This window comes from Ambystoma mexicanum, chromosome 1p (assembly GCF_040938575.1).
Source record: "Ambystoma mexicanum isolate Mex_15411 chromosome 1p, UKY_AmexF1_1, whole genome shotgun sequence".
Classification (NCBI taxonomy): domain Eukaryota; kingdom Metazoa; phylum Chordata; class Amphibia; order Caudata; family Ambystomatidae; genus Ambystoma; species Ambystoma mexicanum.
Genome location: NC_090921.1, coordinates 117,808,261 through 117,829,675, shown reverse-complemented (window position 1 = coordinate 117,829,675; position 21,415 = coordinate 117,808,261). Strand labels below are relative to the sequence as shown.

The 21,415-nt window shown below is 43.5% G+C and overlaps 1 protein-coding gene across 1 annotated transcript in view; it reads left to right on the top strand.

The window, feature by feature from the left end:
• LOC138566931 (phospholipid scramblase 3-like) overlaps positions 1-19,428 on the top strand; it is a 304,959-nt gene extending 285,531 nt beyond the window's left edge. The window contains exon 7 of the mRNA XM_069644686.1: positions 13,761-19,428. Coding sequence (XP_069500787.1) covers positions 13,761-13,820 — 60 coding nt within the window. The 3' untranslated portion in view covers positions 13,821-19,428. The remainder of the gene's footprint in view (positions 1-13,760) is intronic.
• Positions 19,429-21,415: the final 1,987 nt, after the last annotated feature.

The window sequence follows — 21,415 nt, the reverse complement described above, 5'->3', positions numbered from 1 at the left end:
GACTAGTAACAATAGCTCAGTTTAATCAAAATGAAGTTAGTGAGTGATCTTAAAAACAAATATATATAAATGTATACTTGCATAATAGTAGATGGAGCATTCTCCGTTAAAAGGCATTGAATATATGTAGATTAAAAGAACTCCAAATTAAAAAAACATGCTTATTGTCAAACAAAATGTATGGTGTGTGACAGATAGTGTAGTAGTTAAAAAAAAAAAGTCAACAAGAGTGAAAACCTGGAAGGTCCAGCTCAGCCACACAAATAAATATCTAAGTGTTTTCTTCCAAAAACAGAAAATCTCTGTCTATGTAGCTGCTATTCTGGACCTAGCTGTGGGCACCCGAAAGAGATGTTTAAATAATATTACTCCCTGCACATTTTGGGAACTAGGGTCAAGGGTTGTGATTCTGTTCACACATTACCTAATCCATCAAGATCCCAGGACAACATATTACGTTTAAGCATAGGGGAGTGAGTGGGCTTGAGGTGAATCAGGGAAAGGGGAGTTTATGGTTGGGTGATGTTGCTGGCCCTCTTCTGAAATCCTAACAAATCCGCAAAACACACAAGAGCTCGAATTCCGAGTTCTAGGTTACGCTGATGTGGATCCTGATTATCTGCTGTGTCATGGTGTGGCATATTGCATGTGCTACTGATGCCCAACGGCAGAGAATCTCTCTCATGCCGAGAAGGCCGGGCTGCTTTATGTTGCAGCAACACATGGAAAAAGGGAGAAGCAGGCGTAAAAGAATGTGGCAATCTGCAGTACCTTTGTCATCTGAGATCGAAGAAGACCTCCAAAAGATGGAAGGTCTGCCCACGTGGTCCCTCGCAAACCTATACCGCGCGTGCCCTGTGCAGCTTCCATCCTTGGCCTGTGCGCACCCCCTGCCCACATGGTGCCTCGCAATCCTTGACTGCGTGTGCCCCGCGCCCCTTGCATCCTTGGTTACGCTTGTGCCTGCGCATTCACAGCCTGCGTGGTCCCTTGCAATCCTTGATCGTGTCTGCTCCGTGCCCCTTCCATCCTTGGCTATGCTCGCGCCTGCGCGTCTTCAGCCCACGTGGTCCCTCGAAATCCTCTGATCGCGTCTGCTCTGTGCCCCTTGCTTCCTTGGCTGTGCTCGCGCCTGTGTGCCTTCATCCCACATGGTCTCTCCCAATCCTTGAATGAGTGTGCTTTACGCCTTTCCATCCGTTGCTACGCTCGCGCCTTCATGCCCTTGCCCGAGTGGTTCCCTCGCAATCCTTGATCGCGTGTGCCTCACGGCCCTTACATCCTTGGTTCGCTAGTCCATGCCCGTCCCCTCCAGCCCCCCTGCCCTCCCTGACCCTGTTCTATGATGTGCTGCCTTGTGTTCTTCTTTTAGGCCCCCTTTGCTTGACCACACTGTTCCTGTACCTGCTATCTTTGACTTCTGTTATTGTACTGCCTGCCTCCATTATTTTTTCCACTCTCTTTGTAGGTTCAATTTGCCTGTTTGTTTCCTGTTGTGTCCTTTTTCTTTCTGTCAGGTTCCTTCGTTCTTGCCATATACTTGTAACTGCCTACTTCTGTATGTTCTTCACTTTTCTCCTTAGGTTCCTGTGATATCTGTAAAGTTATACACTCCCACTGCGCCAAACATATTATTATGCACAAATGCATGTATTTTAATTCATTGCAAGATCAGCCTGACACGTGTTTCAAGACTTGGCTCTTCTTCTGAGGCTGAGACAATTTGTATCATACAGTTTGTGAATTAATTGATAACAATCATGAACAATCAAATGAACACCAAAGGCAAAAAACGCAATGTTCAACAAAGGCGCCACAAACCATGATTCCCATATATAACAGTGTATTGACAAAGTAAATCCATGAATCAATACACAATTGAATTTTAGTAACAAAAAAAGAAAGAGAAAAGAGAAAAAATATAAAGGAGGGGAAAGAAATAATAATATGAACAGCTAGTTAGTTGGATTAAAATATTAATATGGTGGACTTGTATATGTATACGGTCAATTGCGCGGTGTGTCACACCACCTCTACCTCCCAATTAAGGAAAATTATAATTACCTAGCAAGTTGTCGGGTTCTCATAAGTCACTACAAAAAGTAATTATATATTTATCACGTCTGAACCCAGTACTGCATTCCATTAGCCTTATAATTGGGTGACTCTTATTCTTACTTCCACCGATTTATTTTTTTGACAGGTGGTTTTTTTTATTGATCCTTTGGGAACACTCATTTTGGTAAGTTTGCGGTTGAAGTAAGAATAAGTGTCACCTAATTATTAGACTAATCCCAGATCCAACCGTCCTGGTGGGGGTGTAGCCTTGATCTTCCCGGAGTGGAGTCCTGCCTCCATCATTCCTATGCAGGCCTACTCCTCCTTTGAATGCCTGGTCTGTAGGCTCTCACTCCACTGGCCGCTTTCTCACCATGGCTACTATCTATCGCCCACCTGGTCAGTTAACCTTGTCCTCTCCGAGTGGGCAGACCTCTCCTCCTCCCTTCCGGCTTCGTCCACTCAAATCCTCCTCCTCAGAGACCTAAACGTCCACCTGGATGTTTCCTGTTCCTCTTCTGGACTCTTTCGCAACCTCTGTGACTCTTTCTCTCTCTATTCTTCGCTATGGCCTGACTCAGTCTGCAGGGCACACTCTGGATGTTCTGATCCCCTCAGACCTCCCCCTTTCCAACCCTCTCACCACTCCTCTCTTCTAGAGTGACCACTTTCTCCTAACCTCTCATCTCTCTCTCTCTCTACCCCTCAGGCCGAGCCAATCCCCACACTGCCACCCACCTTCTCAGTCATCCGACCCATGAAGCATGCGTCAGTGGAGGCTTTCGCCGCCACTTTCTCTCCCCCTGTTGCACCTCGGGCTGACTCACATCTTGACACAGCCCTCTCTAACCTCCACTCATCTATCTCTGACGCTCTTGATATACTTGCCCCTGTCATGAGGATCCGCTTGAAGCCCAAAGCCAAGTGTGACTCTTGGTACGACTCAGACCTCGTCACTCTTAAACGCAAGTGTAGGGTGGCTGAGGGGAAATGGCCGACATCTTGTGCATCCTCTGACAAACTGGCATGCTGCCTGCTCCAAAAGCAGTAGCGACTCTCTGCCCAGACTAAGAAGAGAGCTCACATCCAAGCCCGTAGCTCTGCAGCATCTAACAACTCAGCCAAACTCTTTCAAATCTGCAAGGTGCTTGCCAATCCTGCTGCTGTCTCTACCTCTCCTGACCACTCCCTAATAAATAGGTTTATTCAAGTAACTGGATTGGCCCACCGGCTCTTACACACAGCAACAGAATTCTCTTCTCTATAACCTTCTTGTCTCTGGCATCTTTCCACCCGCATTCCATGTTCCATATTTCATCCTCCTTAATGTATTACAGAGATGGAACATGGGCATGCTTAGTGGATAATGAAATGCTACACAATGAAATGCTACACACTTCCCTTCTTTATACATATGTACACAAAAATGGAAATTACAGTCTATAAGTATACAAGCCTGAATGATTCTAACCAAACAATGTTCACTAGTTGGTTTGTTGGAATATTTGAACTGCATTTCCTACAATCCTAAATATATACACAAAACGTTTCTACAAGGAACTCAACATAATCCTTCAAATACGAATTCTTCTTACAAACACATTTGGTGCATATAGTTTGTCCATTGCAATTATCTGCATTAACTCTTATTCTCTCACCTGACCCAAATTTGAGATCTCTTGCACTCTCCTTATTGCCTGAATCTATATTCACAAATTTGGAATTTTGTCTTGAACATCTACACACAGTCAAATATTCTGTACCCATTTGACTTCCACCCATCTGGATAGCATATCAATTAGTACCCTACAATACTTTAACATTCCGTTACTTCTTACTGGTCCCACAATGTTTAAACCTACTCTTCCCCACGGTATGGTGGGTATAGATATAATTGTCATTGGTTCTTGACTTGTGATGTACCCATTGGCAGAATCATCACAGCTAAAACATTCTCTAATCAACCTTTCTATTTCTACATCCATGCCAGGCCACCAATAATCTTGCCTGACAAGTTGTTTAGCGTTTGTCATGCCTTGGTGCCCTTCATGTGCTATTTCTAAAATTGTGCTGATTTCATTACCCTTCACTCCATCCTCAATACACTTTTTTATTTTCATGAGAACTTCATCTAACACCATGGCTTTCACCCATTCATCTTCAGACACCACTTCCTGATTTATATTTAATATTTGCTCGTCTTTGTTCTCATCTTCATCACTATCCACAAGGTTTGTTAATCTCGATAAACAGTCAGCACATTTATTATTGACACCACAAACAAATTCTATATCCCAATTATATTCTTGCAAATGTGCCACCCATTTTCAGATTCTTGACGACACCCTACCCAAACCTTTCGTAGTCAGAATTTCTCTGAGTGGCTTGTGATCTGATCTCACAATAAACTTTGTTCCCCAAGTAAACAAACTAACCTTCTAATAGACCATTTTACTGCTAATAATTCCTTCTCAATAGTTGAATAATTGCATTCTGCCTCCTTTTAAAACTCTCCAAGCAAATGCAATGGTGTATTCAATTCCACCTTCCATTTGGGATAATATAGCCCCAAACCATGATTACTGGCATCCGTGCTGTGGATACTATTTTTATTGGGATCAAAATACATCAAAGTGGGTGCATGGTTAAATGTTAAAGGTAGTTGTACCGCGCACCGTCACCAGCGGAATTGGTCCCCAGCCGCTCTGGCGGATCTGTAAATAAGGTAGGATGGGTTAGTAAGGTGAAGAGGGAGTAGGATAGTGAGAGGAGTGGTGTTCTATTGGCAGCTTCAACTCGGTATACACCGGGTGCTGAGCTTTGGTGCGGGTATTGGATCAGTGTCAGTCCGCGTGTGCTGTTGCTCCGGCATATGTGTTGTTGCAGAGTTGTGCGGCTTGTTGTGCGAGAGATGGTTGTGTGAGTTTTTTGAGTGAGATAAGTATGCAGAGTTTGAGCTTATATTGGTTAATGGGTTACATTTAGCATGCTAATTAACATTCACAGTTTTGTCTAAGTTGGCCACTAGTTGACCTTCACAATCGTATCTAGATGCGGTGCAGGTTAATGTTTAGAATTCTATCTGGGTGTGGGCATGCTAACATTCACAATCTTATCTAGATGCGGCGCAGGCTAGTGTTCACAGTTCTAAGTGTGGCACATGCTAACATTCAAGTTTCATCTAGGCGCGGGCATGCTACCCTTCAATCAAAATCCTGTGGATGCTGCGCCTGCTAATGTTCACAATTCTATCTGAGTGTGGACATGCTTATATACACATTTCTATCCAAGTGTGGACATGCTAATATTCACAATTCTATCCAAGTGTGGACATTCTAATATTCACAATTCTATCTCTCTTTATCTCATTAAATTCACCTTCATACTGATCATCCCACATACATATCACATTTTTCTTTGCCAGCTTTCTCATATGTAAGCTTTTACTGGAATAAATTTGGTGTAATATTCCGCCATACCCAAAAACGAGATAACCTTATCTTTTGTGTCTGGACTAGGAAATTTTAAAATGGTGTTTACAAAATCTTCTTTGGGCTTGATGGCTTTTTCAGAAATGTAATTTCCTAGATATTGTATATTAGATCTATTGAATTTACACTTCTCTTTACTAAGAGTGAGACCAGCTTCCTGAAAAAATATCTAAGACTTTGCACATTCTACCATCATGTTCCTTCTTTTCTTTCACATAAACTAAAACATCATCTTGAAAACAAAGAACACCTTGCATATAATGGAATAGATGATACATCACGCACTGAAATACAGCTGCTGCGAATATTAAACCAAAAGGCATCCTCTTACACTGGAATAAGCCCTCAGTAGTGGTAAAAGCAGTAACATTCTTGGACTTGGGATGTAACATAATCTTATGATATCCTGATTTTAGATCTAAGGTATTCATTAACCTGGCATCCTTTACCATTCCTAACATTTCCATTATATTAGGCAGAGGATGTCTGTCCGGAATAACATATTTGTTCACAGATCTGAGGTCAATACACAAACTATGTTTTTCAATGGTGACACCCATTGAGAAGATTCTATTCTTTCAATTACCCCATGTGCTTCCATTTCTTCCAGTTCTTCTTTCACAGCACCCTTGATGGCTAGAGGAACTGGTCTAACCTTTTGTACTACAGGAACAACACCACTTTTCATTCAAATTTCATGCTTAAAATTCTTTAAACTTCCCAGCCCACCCGGAACACAGGATGATGTTCAAAATGTTCAGATTGTTCTTCTTGATCCACCGCATACACCATCTCCTTGGCACTGGGATCTAGTTTTATCTTTAATCTCCTCTGATGAGACCAGCTTAATAACGGATGCATTCCCTTCTTAGAAACATATACCTTTCCTTTCGCTGTTCTGCCTTTTAACTTTATGGTTGAACAAAACTACTGTTCTAATTCAATGCGTTTACCACTATATGCAACAGGTTTTACATCAATCTCCTTCAATGTGGTATTCTCGGTAATAGTGTGTACTTGGCATATGAATCAATGACCATCTGGAGTGTAGAGCCATCAATCTGCATATCTGCCATGGGTTTTTTTAACATCTGCATCTTCATCCTCCACTATGTTAATTTCGGACTCTTCGATAATAAAAGTGCACTCTTAAAATTCCTCACACAGTTCATAGATGAACTCTATATTTTCTAAATTTGTTTTGCAACAATTTGTCAAATGGCCTTTTTTTATTACATGTCATGCAAATTTCTTTAATTGCAGGATACTTTTCACTCCTGCCCGATGATGTAGGCTACCACACCTATAGCACCTTCTTCTGTTTTCATTGGCATCTCTTTTCTCCTTGAATTTGGCTCCTTTTATCCTTCATACACAGGAACCTTTTGATAAATTGTCTCCTTGTTGTTATGGTCTTTTCTTGTATTGCCAAACCTCTGGCAAATTGGATACTTCTGACTTATTTTCAGTTTCTGCTCACTTCTCAAGTTCTTTCACGCATTTATTGGTATGCCCTACCTTCTTTGCAACTCTAAGAACTTCATCTAAGGAAGAATTACCTTTGGACCATAATGCTTCCCTCACTTTGCTGTCACTGCACTCCAACATAAATTGATCACAGAGGATGTCATCTAATGTATTACCAAACCAACATAAAGTAGCTAAACCATGCAATGCTGTAATAAACTGTTCAACTGTTTCTCAAGCTTTCTTTTTGTATTTCTCCAAAATGGTATCTTTCTAGAATAATACTCACAGATTTTTTATAATGTAGGTCTAACATTTTAACACATTTCTCATATTCTGCAAGGGCTTGTGCTACTTGATCAGATAGAGGCAGGAGGTTCCCAACTTGTTCTTGCCCATAGTTCTTTCCCAAACAGTATATGAGTAGACACTTTTTCCTTTCATTAGAAAAATGTAGGCCATGGGCAGCAAAAACATAATGATCAAAACGTTTTTCTCATGGCACCATTGGCTCACCCTTTGTATCCAAAAAATTATTTGGTGGAGGTATTCTTTGCATTTATGATGACTGATTATTGTTTTATGTTGGTAAATGAAGTAGTTTCTCCACCTGTTCAGAAATGTTGAAAATTGCACTAATACCATGTTTTGCATTTTGCCAGACAGTTCTTATAAGATGTCAAAAAAAAAATAGCCTTGTGTATTCAATCACAGCCTCTATGGTTGTTACAGGTTGATTGTGGTCACTTTATTAATTTATCACAGGTGATATTGTTGCTGGTGTGAAATAAAATGTGTTAGCAGTGTTTAATCAAATAATAATTGATCATTGCTTATTGCATTTCTTAATCTTGAATTACTTGCTGCTCATTATTAAATTATGTAATTTCCCTCACCTTTTTCATAGATCATTGCGTTTCAAACATGCATTGCCCATTGTTGTAACACTTTGCAATTAACGGTAGGACTAATGTTAATTTTTCATTGCATTTCAAATTTGCATTGCCTGTTGCCCTGATGACGCTTGGCATTTAAACAGTAGGGGTAAAACTATTCCTTCCAACACAAACATAAATGCAGCATCACATAGTTAACAGTCATTGAAACTTGTTTGCAATTGTATCCTTTGGTTGCTGTGGCAACAAATATGGCAGCACGTAGGATGATGCAACAAGGTGCTTTCCTCTAAGCCTTTGGCGGATGACTTCAATGATTGCAAGTGCAATCAATTACGGCGGATGCAGATTGATGTCACTGGACAACGTCTCTTTGCGTGCAGCCTCTGATGTGTCACAACAGTAAACAGTAATGAAAAAGGTAGGCATCGCTGGGCAACCTTGTGCTGTTTAAAGCGAGATGTTGTGTATTAATGGTGAAATTAGACACTTAACTCAAATTCCCTTTGGAATCAATTGTAAAAGACAGGATATCCTTAATAAATTTGGCAGTGCTTAGGGATGCTCTAGTCGCAGTGCATGCAGACTTATTTACATCCAGAATTAGGTATGACCGTATCCGCAGCTCCAAACTCGAGTGGTGTCGTGCTACACTGCTTCTGACACGGCCTATATGTGTTCTCGATTTCCTCAATCACTACAGTTCCACTTCTGATCCACTGGCGGTACCTGTGGCTCGCACATTTCTTACAGCTTGTATTTCAGGACGGCTACTCGGTGAGGTGCCGTCTAATATCCCATCCTCGTGGCCATTGAAATGATGGTCACTCAGTATCATGGAGGAATAAATAGGTGAATTCAAGTAACTTGATTGGCCCACCGTAGCTCTGCAGCATCTAACAACTCTGCCAAACTCTTTAAAGTCTTCAAGGTGCTGGCCAATCCTGCTGTGGTCTCTCCCTCTCTGACCGCTCCCAGGTCCACTACGTGGCCTTGGCTTCACATTTCATCTAAAAACAAAACAGGACATCCTGAAATGATGGTCACTCAGTATCATGGAGTAATAAATAGGTTTATTCTGGTAACTGGAGCCCACCGGCTCTTGCACACAGCAACAGATATCTCTTCTCTGTATCCTTCTTCTTGTCTCTGGCATCTTTCCACCCGCATTCCATGTTCCATATTCCATCTCCCTTAATGTATTACTGAGATGAAACATGGGCATGCTTAGTGGATAATGAAATCCTTCACAATGAAATGCTACACATCCTGTCCACCCCCTCTTCCTCTCCTCCTTACTCCTCTACTCTCTCATCTACCTCTGGCCTTCCTGCCGCCACCTTTCCTCTTTTCTTCCTTTCCTGTGTTCACCCCTGACAACGTTTCTAGACAAGTCTGATCTATGAAAGTCTTGTCAAAACAGGTTCTTTCCTGTTCATCCAAAACCATCAAGGACCACATTGACATTCTTGCTCCATCCTTGGCGGACCTCTGCAACCACTCTTTTGCTACTGGAACCTTCCCTCCTCCCTGAAGCACTTTCTCGTTCACCCTTGTCTCAAGAAACCCTCTGCTGAACCCTCCTGTCTGCCTAACTATCGCCCGATCTCCATTACTCCTTTCCTGGGCAAACTCTCGGAAAAGCTGGCCATCTCCCAGCTTAATCTTCACACTGAATCTGTTGGTTGTCTCTATGACCATCAGTCTGGCTTCAGAGCATCCAGAAGCACGGAAACTGCTCTCCTGAATGTCCATGAAGACCTGCTCTCAAACCTCGACACTAACCATCCTTCTGTTCTCATCCTCTTCAAACACTCTTCTGCCTTTGATACGGGCAACGATGCCATCCTGCTCAACCGGCTCCATTATAACCTGGGTATCACCGATCAGGCCCTGGCCTGACTGACCTCTTTCCTCTCTGACCAACCCTCCCCATTCCAACTTGGGTCCTTCCTCTCCTCTATCTCAATCTCTACCTGTGGTGTACCCCAGGGGTCTAATCTTTTTCCCAGGCTGTTCAACCAATACCTGGCACCTCTGGACCAACGCATTGCTGCTCAGCGCTCTAACTTTCAGTGCTATGCGGATGACACTCGGCTCGCTTTCAGGCTCCCCTCAGCCGCCTCCTCACTATCTCTCACCCGGATAGTTCGTCTGCAATCCAGGAGTTGTGTGCCGCCAATGATCTCTGCCTTAATGCCAGTAAGACAGAAATCCTCCTTATTGGCTCACCTGCACCTTCCTTTCCTGTCACACTCTGGCAGCCCACCCTTGTCCCTCTTCCTGCTCCCACCTGAGGGGCTAAGAACCTCTGGGTCATCTTCGACTCCACACTCTCCTCCCCTCACATCTCAAACATCTCAGAGATGCTCGAGCCATGTACCTGAGATTCTGGTCATCTGTCAATCCAGTGGAGGTACAGTGAGGTGAAGGAGAATAGTGAGTGTAGCATAGAAACAGTAGGATAAACGCTGAGGCCAAAGTACAGGCATGGAAGCCGAACTAGAGGAAGAAGATGCAGGCTCAAGAGGATTTGGAGGGCTAGGAATCCACTAAATAGGGCGCATTCAGCTTGGATGGAAATGGGACCTATTGAAAAGCGACCACCAATACCTGCATGCGCACTAAATGCAATGCTTCGCTATGGTGACAGTTATTGAATGCCTGCAATGTAGATTGGGCCCCAAACCGCTGTGTGGTTTAAGAAAAATAGGACCACCTAGTGCAGACCTGCTGCCACTACGCTGTACTTGCACAGTGGAGCAGAAAGTCCGTCCCGCAGGAACAATGTCACTCCTACACTTACACATCCTCGAATGAAAAGGTAACCGCTTGTGTGGATTCTCAGCTGTGCGGGGCATAAACCCCAATGCAAAATGTAAATTCTACCTTTCACTGAAAGACTAACTGCATTCCATTACCCACTATAGTCCTGCATGCTATGATCTGATATTTTATTTGTATCACGCTCACACACAGGTGTTTCAGTGCGCGACGAGGCAAGGGAGGGGAACAAGGTCAAAACAACCATCTTACTAGGCCCAATGACATTGAGAGCACGCAAGTGCAGGCTAGGGGGAAGAGGGAAAGTGCAGGGGAGAGGAGAGAAGTGGAAAGTGCTGAGCAAGAGATAAAAACAGAAACCACTGGTAGTGCAGCCACCAAGGTGGCAAGTGCACGATTTAAAGTGCAGACAAGGGGTATCAGATAAGTGCATTTAGGGGGACTGTAGGGATACAGATCAAAGTGCAAGGGTTTTCAGGAGGCATTGCCGGTGTGTGGCTGGGTGAGCAGGGACCTGGGTCCGAAATCGGAGGGTATCCAGGTGCACGGTGCCGAAGCAGACAGATCAGCAGGGGAGAAGCAGAGCGAAGGCAGAGAGAAAGGTCTTGAGGTGCTTCCGGAACCAGAGATGGTTCTTCTCAAGTTTCAGAGTGGCAGGGAGGCTGTTCCAGAGGGAGGCCCCAGCCGAGGAAAGAGATCTACCCCCAACTCGATGCTTGGAGAAACGACTGACCCTGAGGGAGTTGGAGGTGGAGGACCGAAGAGCTCGGGTGGGAAGGTATTTACGGAGGGAGAGTTGAAGGTATTTTGGCCCCAGAAAACCTTGTGGAAAATGCATAGGGTCTTGAATTTAATCCTTGCAGCCACTGGGAGCCAATGAAGAGAATTCAGGGCTGAAGAGATACGATTCCGGGGCTTGAGACCAAGGACAAGTCTCACAGTCCTCTTCTGGATGAGTTGCAGAGCACGTAGAGTAGAAGCGGGAAGATTTATAAAGAAGCTGTTGCAGTAGTCCACCCTAGAGAGAACCAGAGCTCTTGAGACAGTAAGCTTTTGGGGGAAGGAGACCAAAGGAAGAATACCTCTGAGGAGGTGCAGTTGGTAGTTTGACTTCTTAGAGACATGGGAGATGTGAGGAGAAAAGGATAGTGTGGAGTCGAAGATGACCCCGAGGTTCTTAGCCTCACAGGTGGGAGCAGGAAGAGGGTCAAAGGAGGCCGACAAGAGAGTGACATGAAAGAAGGGTGCCGTTGTGCCGATGAGGATAATCTCTATCTTACTGTCATTAAGGCAAAGATCATTGGCGGCACATCACCCCTGGATAGCAGACAGACAGTCAGAGAGGAGAGAAGCAGAAGAGCTCGAGGGACTGTAGTGGATACAATACATTATCTATATGTGGTGGGAATGCTTTATCATTGCCCATTTTTACAGAAGGATGTTGTTTGTGGTCAATATGCAAACTTCTGGTAATGTCAGTGCTTTGGGATAAGGGGAAAATGTATTTAGGATTTGCAAACCATTTTGCAGTATCCAAAAAAGTGCAGTGGAGGAAAGTCCTTGCTAACCTGTTACTCGTAGCCACATTGAACTATAGTGAAACACTACAGCTACAATAATCTGCCAATAGACCAATCACTGCTGCTTAGCCTGTAGAGTGCCATGGAAAAATAGTTGCTTGATGCCAGCATAAAAAAGCAGAGAGGTCCATGGTTGTAGAATGTCTAGCGGAAAAACCTGAGAGAATCCGATTAGCCTTTCAAAGTGATCAAAATCTACAAAAATCAGGGTTAGCCACTGAATGCTGGTGGGTAGGTAATGTCTGATATCATACGTTTTGTAGGGGTTGGTTCGTCAAATGAACTTGAAAGCCTTTTTGACATGTGATGTTGCTGGGCAGAGTGGCGAGTGTGTCAGGACTGCAAACGAATAACTGTTGTTTTTGGTGTTCCTACTGTAAACCGTGACTAACGCCTATCATTGTCTTCTGGCGGATGGTTAGACAGATACAGCAACAGTGCATAAACCCAGATCTTGAGTGTAAAAATAGTTTATGAAAATACAGCACTTAGCAAGCTGATATAACCTTAAAAGGTCTAAACCTCAAAAAGACCATGGCAATATGCAGGTCATCAATGGATCTTAACATTATGGCGCAAAATACTGAAAGCAGACACGGTGTGGTTATCGGTTTTGTCATCGCTCCGTACATATGTCAAGTAAAATCGAATAGGGGACCATCGAAATGAAAGAAGTCAGAAAAGTACCCATATAAGACCAACATGATGATGGAGAATGGGGCAACCACTGGTCTATTTGGGTGATGGAGAATGGACCAACTATGTTGATTGACAATTGGTTCTCTGGTTGATGGAGCTTGAGTCATAGCAGATGGGACCATCAAGGGTCATGGAGAACGGGAGTACCAGGGTAGTAGAGAAGGGGACCACTAGGATGATTGGGAAAAGGGGTGACCAAAATAATGGGCAATAGAACCCACATTTTGAAAATGGGCATACAAATCAATTGGCAGTGTGGCGAGCGGGACCATGTAGAATGGGCAACCCAAGGTGATGGAGAATGGGGAGACGCTGTTGATGGAGAATGAGAGAATGCCACCGATGAACAGGGACTGTATTCTTGCGGGATGTGGGTCTAGTAATGTGCTCTGCTTTTTGAGTGTGTGTCAATCATGGCCGAAGGGAGCCTCCTCTTTAAGACTGGTAGTTTATTGAAGGAGGATTAATAGTCTTTGCACAATGTTTCAATTGTTTTCGATGTAGTTGAAAATTTTGGCTGTCTTTTTATATTACTGACTGTTTACATTCTTTTACCCTGAACTCCTGATTTTAACAATCGCCGAACTGTGTTTTTTTTGTTTTCTGTTTTGTCAACGGCTATGATGCCTGCCGGCCTCTTGTCTAGGGCTATATAAATAAAAATAAAATAGACACCATGCTGGAAGATCAACATCCATGTGCTGAGCTTTGTTTAGCTCTTGCCTATTGTCATGTTTCGCAGGTAAAAGGCTCCTCTCACTATTCACTTTCTGACCCTTTCTTAGGATCAGGCCATTTACCAGCAGAGACAGAGGATGAGGCGACGCAGAAGAGACCATCATTAGACCCCAGCCTCGCCCAAGCTCAAACTGCGAATAAACAAACAGAGAAGGTTGTGATCTACTACAAGAACCCCTTAAGTGCCAAGGGCGAGGTATCTCGTCCTTGGGATTACCTCCCTGTTGCCAAGGACGAGATACCTCGTCCTTGGCACTTAAGGGGTTAATGAAACAGAAAACGTTAGACGGCATTGAATGGCAAAATACCAAAATCACCAAAAAAGGCCTTGGCACTGGGGGTTGGGGGGCATGGCAGTTAATAGTGGTGAATGCCCCCAGCTCTTAGTTTTCGGCACTTCCTTTGCCACCGCTTAGCCGCCCCGACTATTTGACACAAGTGTCTGAGGAAGAGCTCTGTTCCTATTTGTCCGGGGCACAAGGTGGCAGACAAAGGCATAGTGGGAGGTGATTGCTGATGTATGGACTGACCATGTCCACCTGACACATGTACACCAATGCAGTGCCCCTGTGTGTATTCATAAGGTCACTGCGGTTACCCTACAGAACATGCAGTGCCCTGCAAGTGCTGTAAACACACGCTCTTCGCTGCACTCCTAAACCCACGTAAAATCTGCAAAGGGCTGTTAGAAACATGGACCCTGCATTGTGTTCACTCTACCTTCATTTATAGACGTGCTGATGTGCGCCATTATGCAACATGCCCTCTTAGCGCACCCACACAGGAACACTGCTCTGTGCACATCTAGGTCTCCAGATCTCTCAAACATATAAGAGCTATACACAAGCTTGCCTGGTCTCATGTGGTCTTTCTAGATGTCTTAGCCACATACAGTATCGAGCCTATGTGTACATGCATAGGTCTTTCCTCCACGTGTCTATACATGTGTGGTCTCCTAAGCATTATTACATACATCTGTCCAGTACCTTAATACCAAAACGTCTGAACATGTGCGTTACCCATGCAAGATCTCTCCAGCACACATCTACATGCACGGAGTATCTCCAGCGTTCTTTTACACACACATAAGCACATGTGCACCTATTAATATGATACTGCCCTGTTCTTAACCATGCATGTAAAACAGCTCTCCAGCATTATTTACACATGTAGATGAGGTATTTTCACTTGCCAGAATATATAAACATATAACACTCCCAGAACCTATTAGTGCCCCAAAGCACATCAAGTATTTACCACATTTTCTGCTCATATACTGCTCCTTTCTGTGCTCCAGGACACTGTTGATGCTCATATACAAGCTCCTTTCTGGGGCCCTAGATGTATTTACCACAATCACTGACGATATACAATGTCGTTCCTGTGCTCTCATGGGTATTTACCACATTGATTGCTCAGATACTAGTGTATACTTGTATGTGCTTCCAGAGTCTACTCACAAACGTGGTCTTTTTTGTGCCCCTAGATGTATTTACTATGCAAATATACAACACATGTTCAATGCTGCTAGGCATTTACCACATTTCCTGCACATATACAAGCAGCCTTTTATGTGCTTCTAAAGGAATTTACCACATTCTCTGCTCGTATACTAGCTGTCCTTTGTATTACAAGGAACCTTTGATGCTCACGTACAAGGTCTGTTCTGTACAAGGTCTGTTCTGTGCACTCAGATATTTAACACAATCACTGATCATGTAAAAGGTCTCTTTTGAGACCCCAGCTATATTTACCGCAATTGCTGACAAACCCCAAATATATTTCCCAAAATCGCTGATCATGGACAAGATCTTTTCTGTGCTCTCAAAGGTATTTATCGTAATCACTGATCATGTACACGTCCTTTTCTTTTCTCTTAAAGGTATTTACCACACTGGTTGCTGATATGTGAGGTATTTTCTCTGCTCTGAAAGGTGTTCACCATGTTCATTGTTCATATACAAGTGGTCTTTTCTGTGCTCCTATAGAAGGGGTTTTATCTGTGATCCTAGAAGTAGTTGCCACTTTTTCTTAATTGTGTCCTTTGCTCCAATATATTTATACCACATTTATTGCCCAGTCACAACCACCAGAACCCCCCCTTTACCCAAGGTATTTACTGCACTCAAATCGAAGCACCATGTTCTCAATAAATACGAATATGAGTTCTCTGCTCATGCATGAGGACATTTCAATGATTCACAGGATCATACAAATACTGTGACAAAAAAAGTCACCTTTACTGGCAAAAGTTCCCCTCTCCCCTTAGTCAGAGTAATGGGGGTAAGGTGTTGCGGGGTGTCCCCCCTCTTCCATTAGATGGTAGCTGGGGACAATAAAGACAAAAAGTAAAAGACTAGAGAAAAGGACTCTACAGCACCAGTTCCGACCCATGTTAGTAGGAAAAAACTGTCGCCGCAGGTATACAGGAAAGACGGCGGCACACTCAGAAGTGTGCCGCCGAAAAGGTAGGGGGGAGGCGGGTAGAGGGATGCGGGGCACTGTGATATGCGATCACTGCGCCACTCCACAATGGAAGTCAGCTTTTTGAAAGTCAACATTATGGTGGCGCAGTGATGACGTAGATTGTTATTCACTACACCCTCTGCTCCTGGCAGAGATATTTCAGTGCTACTCGATTGCTTTATCACGTACTCTGCTCATATGCAAGGTCTCTTCTGTGTTACTGGAGGGTTTGGCCACATGCCCTGCTTTTATACAGATATACAATGAGCATATGTTGCATAGTATACACTTGTACTGTAGCATCATTACAAACAGGTAGTTATCATATGCTCGTTTGCAAGAGGTCAATGTACTGAGATATACAGTGCAGGATGGTTTTAACATATGTACTTGCATGCAAGATGACTTTTCTGTGCCCATATTAAGCTTTGCAAGAAGTATGAACAATTTTATGTGCTACTCAAATTAATATTTAGTAGGACTATTAACTGCAATGCATGTTAATATCCATTACTTCTGTTTGTTGTACGAAAGGGTGTAGGATGAGAAGGGGTGGTTCAGCTTTACCTTGTAATGGGGACAGAACTGGAAATGGTGGTGGGTGAGAACCGCAACATGATTCTGATCCTAAAACACACAGCTAACCCTGTGGAGGTACAGGAGTATATGAGAAAATTGGAGAATGCTCGCCAGGCATAAGCCTCTAAATGTATGTTAGAGCTGCATCTAAGTCAGTCAGTTGTTAGGTTTGCTACTGAAGGATTGGGTGAAAAGGCAATTTTTGTCACTCTGCCTCCCCTTCTGGGTGTTGCCATCCGTGGAAGCATTGGTGCCCACTCCCACGTTTTACCAGCACAGGAGGCATCCGTGCCATCCCTCTAGGGGTTATCACCACTGGCGCGATCAGTGCCAACCTTCCTAAGAAATATTGCACTGGAGGAATTGGTTAAAATTTTACCGTGGTTTACCAGCATTGGAGGCATCAGTGCCAGCCCTTATAAGGGTTACCAGCACCGGCAGAATCAGTGCCTGTCTTATAGGGGTTACTTGCACTGGGTTTTCCCCTACTCACCCGGGCAAGAGTTAAAACCACTGTAGGTGTGACCACCCTTCCTCGCCAGTAGAGGGAGTTCCTTCGCCATGGTCAGAGAAGAGCCTCCAGTTCTTACTGGGATGTTGCCCTTCGTATTCAGGAGATAATTGGATAACGTGTGTCAAGCCTGGAATTGGACTGGAAGGCTTATCTGTATTCTTCATTATGTTGTGCCAAAGCTACCGCAGGGACACCATTTTAAATTGGTGTGGTGACATAAGTTATGCGCACAACCTGCTGAGTCAAATCCTAAAATGTTGCAGTAACTCAATCTTGCAATTTAAATGGAGGATTAGCTTGATGGACAGAATGCAATGTAGCTTCCAATGATGGCCAATCAACGGAAAGAGGGCGTTGATTTCTGGACTCACCCTGAATGAGTGTGGGCTCTCTGGGGTTTATTAGCAAGCTCCCTTGGTTGGTGGGTGCAGGTATGGGATACGGGTACAGGACCTATATAGCACAGCATTCACACGAAAGAGTACTGTGGTGCTGAAGCTACTAAGCCCTGGGACCAGATGAGAGGGAAGCATAGTCTGTGGCCTAGCGAGGAAACAAAGTTTTAAGCACCCTGCGTGGCACCAAATGGTCATGAATGAGTTAAGTGCAGACGGTCGAAAGTTCTGAATTCATGCTGCCTGTACAGAAAACGATTGACTACCATCTGGCCAGGTGTAGGTTAGAAACCATAACCTGGCTCTCGAAACTGATCTGACAGGCCTAACCTTCACATGCAAAAATAATGTATTCTAAAGAAATTGTTGACTGAGATGATGAAGAGCCATGTGAATATGGCAAAGGGCGTTATTGCGAGTGCTCTACTTGTTACCACCTCTCATCCCCATGACATAACCACAGGATTAGGAGTGGTGGTAGGGCAGTGTAAATCCCTATTTTTGGAGTCTAGAGCACTACAGGGTTTATTTTTGGCAGATTTACCAGACGTGGTAATACCACTCTTAAATCTGCCGATGTTTGGCTTTAAAGTGAAGGATTTACCACCAGCATCATGCTCGAGGTAAATCCTCCCACTTCAAAGTAAAACTCTGAATACTGCTACTTTTTTTACTGCACCGCTGAACTCACAGTGAAGCCCAAAGTCACTTAAAGACTATCCTGTCTTTAGCAGGTAGAACGTGAAGGCCCAGGATGATGATATATTCTCTTCGTCCCACTTAGTAGAATTCAGGCGGCTATATTTTGAATCTGCTGCAATCTGTGCAGGGAAGGTGAGGGTAGCCCAATATATTATACATAATTATTGAAATCCATGTTGATAGTATAAACACATTAATCAGTTTATCTCTGTGGGAATGTACAAAGATCAAGAAAACAACAAAAAATGAGAAAAACATGGCTAAGAGACTTGGTTAATCTGTTTTTGTAAATGAGAAGAATCAATCGGCACCTGGGTGGCCACAGACGAACAAGCACCGGAAGAATCAGTCTGTGATCTAATGAGGCTTGTTCCGCAAAGTAATATCTCTATTTTGAAGGGATTACAGTTAAGGTGGTTTTGGTTTATCCGTAGCTTCACCACCGCCATGCATTTGCAAAAAATGATCTAGGGTGACCCCTAGATCGTTGTCCAAATCTAGGACGCTCTGGGTGATCGCAGTGTACATATAGAAGTTGAGTCGATGGGAATTAACCAAACTGGCCCTTGCTCTCAAAAACAGATTATATATAATGAAGGAGACTAAACAAGGAACTCCACAGTGTGTGACTAGAAAAAAAGTTACATATATTTTCAGCCTTTTTATTTACCAATCCCTCTACCGTGCTACCTTCAGTCATTCGTGGACATCCAATACGCTCATGTCTGCGGTAGCTCATGCCAATTTGTGTCTAGTGTGTGTAGCTTCCAGGGAGATTAAGGCATCAGGGAGCCAAGGAATATGAATTAATTTGTACACTTTATAAAAATATATTTTGCTGAACTTTGGATCACATTGGGCATATGGACGAATCAATCCATTTCAGTTTAATATGCCAACCAGTGTTTTTTGTATGACTCCAACCACCCCTTCCGCTCCCCGTGACACCCTTTGATCACTACTTGTGTCATTTCCACATCTCTTTTATGACTTGTTTTTTGTTTATCATGTCAGGAACTGTGCTGTTGTCTTGTACTAATAAACATTTGTATTGATGTGTTTAAGGTCACTTGAGTGAGTTCTTTCATGATTCTGAGTCTACAAATGTTTAAATGTACTCAGGGCTGTGTGAATACCCAATTGGCAGCTACGCAATCCATTGATTCGTATTGTAATAATTTTATATATAAAAGTCAAAATGTGTCTGTTTGTGGCGAAGCGTTCCTTATAAAATTGCACACCGTTTCACCAATCTGCCCCAAATTTTGCATTGTTGACTGTTCCGGACATTACTGGCTACATGACATTTGGACACCTGACCCTTTTTCCCGGATTTCAGCAAAAGTGACCATTTATTTGTGGGTTTATGGCAAAGCGTTGTTTGTTATACAATTTCACACGGTTTAACCAGTCTGCATCAGATTTTGCATAGTTACCTGTTAGGACCCTCCAGACGTTACTGGCTACAAGACATTTGGACACCCCACCCCGTTCGCCAGATTTCAGCACAAGTCAGAAGTTGTTTGTGGCTTGGCGAAGTGTTGTTCCTTATACAATTACACACTGTTTCACCAATCTACACCAAATGTTACATAGTTACCTGTTAAGATGCTCCAGACATTACTGGCTACATGACATTTGGACACCCCACCCCTTTCCCCAGATTTCAGCACCTTTTTCACATGAGACGGCTGCTTGAAATCGGCGAAACATCAATGTGGTCGTAGAAGAGCTGGTCCTGACACGAGGAAGAAAACTCGAGGTCCAGGAACTAGGATGCACAGATTCCATGATATTTGCACTGCAATACACTGGAACCAACTGCACGACACCAGGGTTTGGCGACAGGTGAGGAGAGAGCACAGAAGGACCCACGGTCCCGCTTTTTTGACTGTGATTGAAACATAATGCACAGTCTCCTTTGCAGCACTAGTAATCCTCATTCGCTCTTTGCTCCTCTTCTTCGTCTCAGTACCATAAGCATTATGGGCCTTGAAGTCAATAATGGTTTTAGAGCTTTCAATTCCATTTTGTCTCCTCCCATGTGATCCTCCCTCATAATACCACCCCAAGGGGCAGGATCAGGTATGGGCTGTCTTCCCCTGGCCACATGAGAGGAATCCGGGTTTTGTGATGATGTAAAAGGATTCATCACACCCCCATCTGGGTCCATTTACCAGCAACTCTGAGGTGATGGTGTCACCGGCATGGATTTGCCGGTAACACTGGCATATTTCTGCCTGTATTGCCGGCAAGTCCATGCTCATAATATGCCTGTGTTACTGTTATGCCAGTAGTACCGGCTGATGTTACCGCCATTGCCGGTATTGCCATTGCCTGTGTTGCTGGCACCCGTAATACCGTGGGAGGTGTTACCAGCGCTGGTGATTCCGGAGATTGGGGTCCATGTCGCACATGATTTGCCGGTCTGATAATAGTGCTGGTATACAGTATTACCAGCACTTTATTACCAGGCCGGCTAACTTGTAATGCGGGCCAAAGAGTGTGTCAGGGGAGGGTCCAGAGCAGAGGCGAGCCTTAGCATGTGCCCTTGTAGCTATTTCTAAATGCTGCTTGCTCAGAGTAATCATATTGCATCTCTGTTGGGATGACCTCACGCATGTAGGGAGGAACGAGGATGGGATGTATGAGTAAGGAACAGTAATTCTTGAAGGATATCCGTTTACTGGTATTTACAAAAATACACTTCTATCTCTGTACATGCACAAGTGGTGTATTTGTAGTTAGATCTCTACAGGGAATCTGCAACCAATGAAATCCTAAACAAAAAGGTATTTGTACACCAATGGAATAGAACAACTTCATTGTTGTACAATCAATTATTGAGATACTTTTCCATGTTTTGTTTTTTTTAGCTGACAATTATTCACCTAATATCTAACATATAATTTAAGTGTTTTGAAATTCAGAAATCATACCCTAATGGGGAGAGTCTATAGTTAAACCTCATTTCCCTAAACAATCTGCACTGCATCAGGTTGGGAACTACGAAAAAATAAATCATGAAGGAGCAACAAGGTGCAAA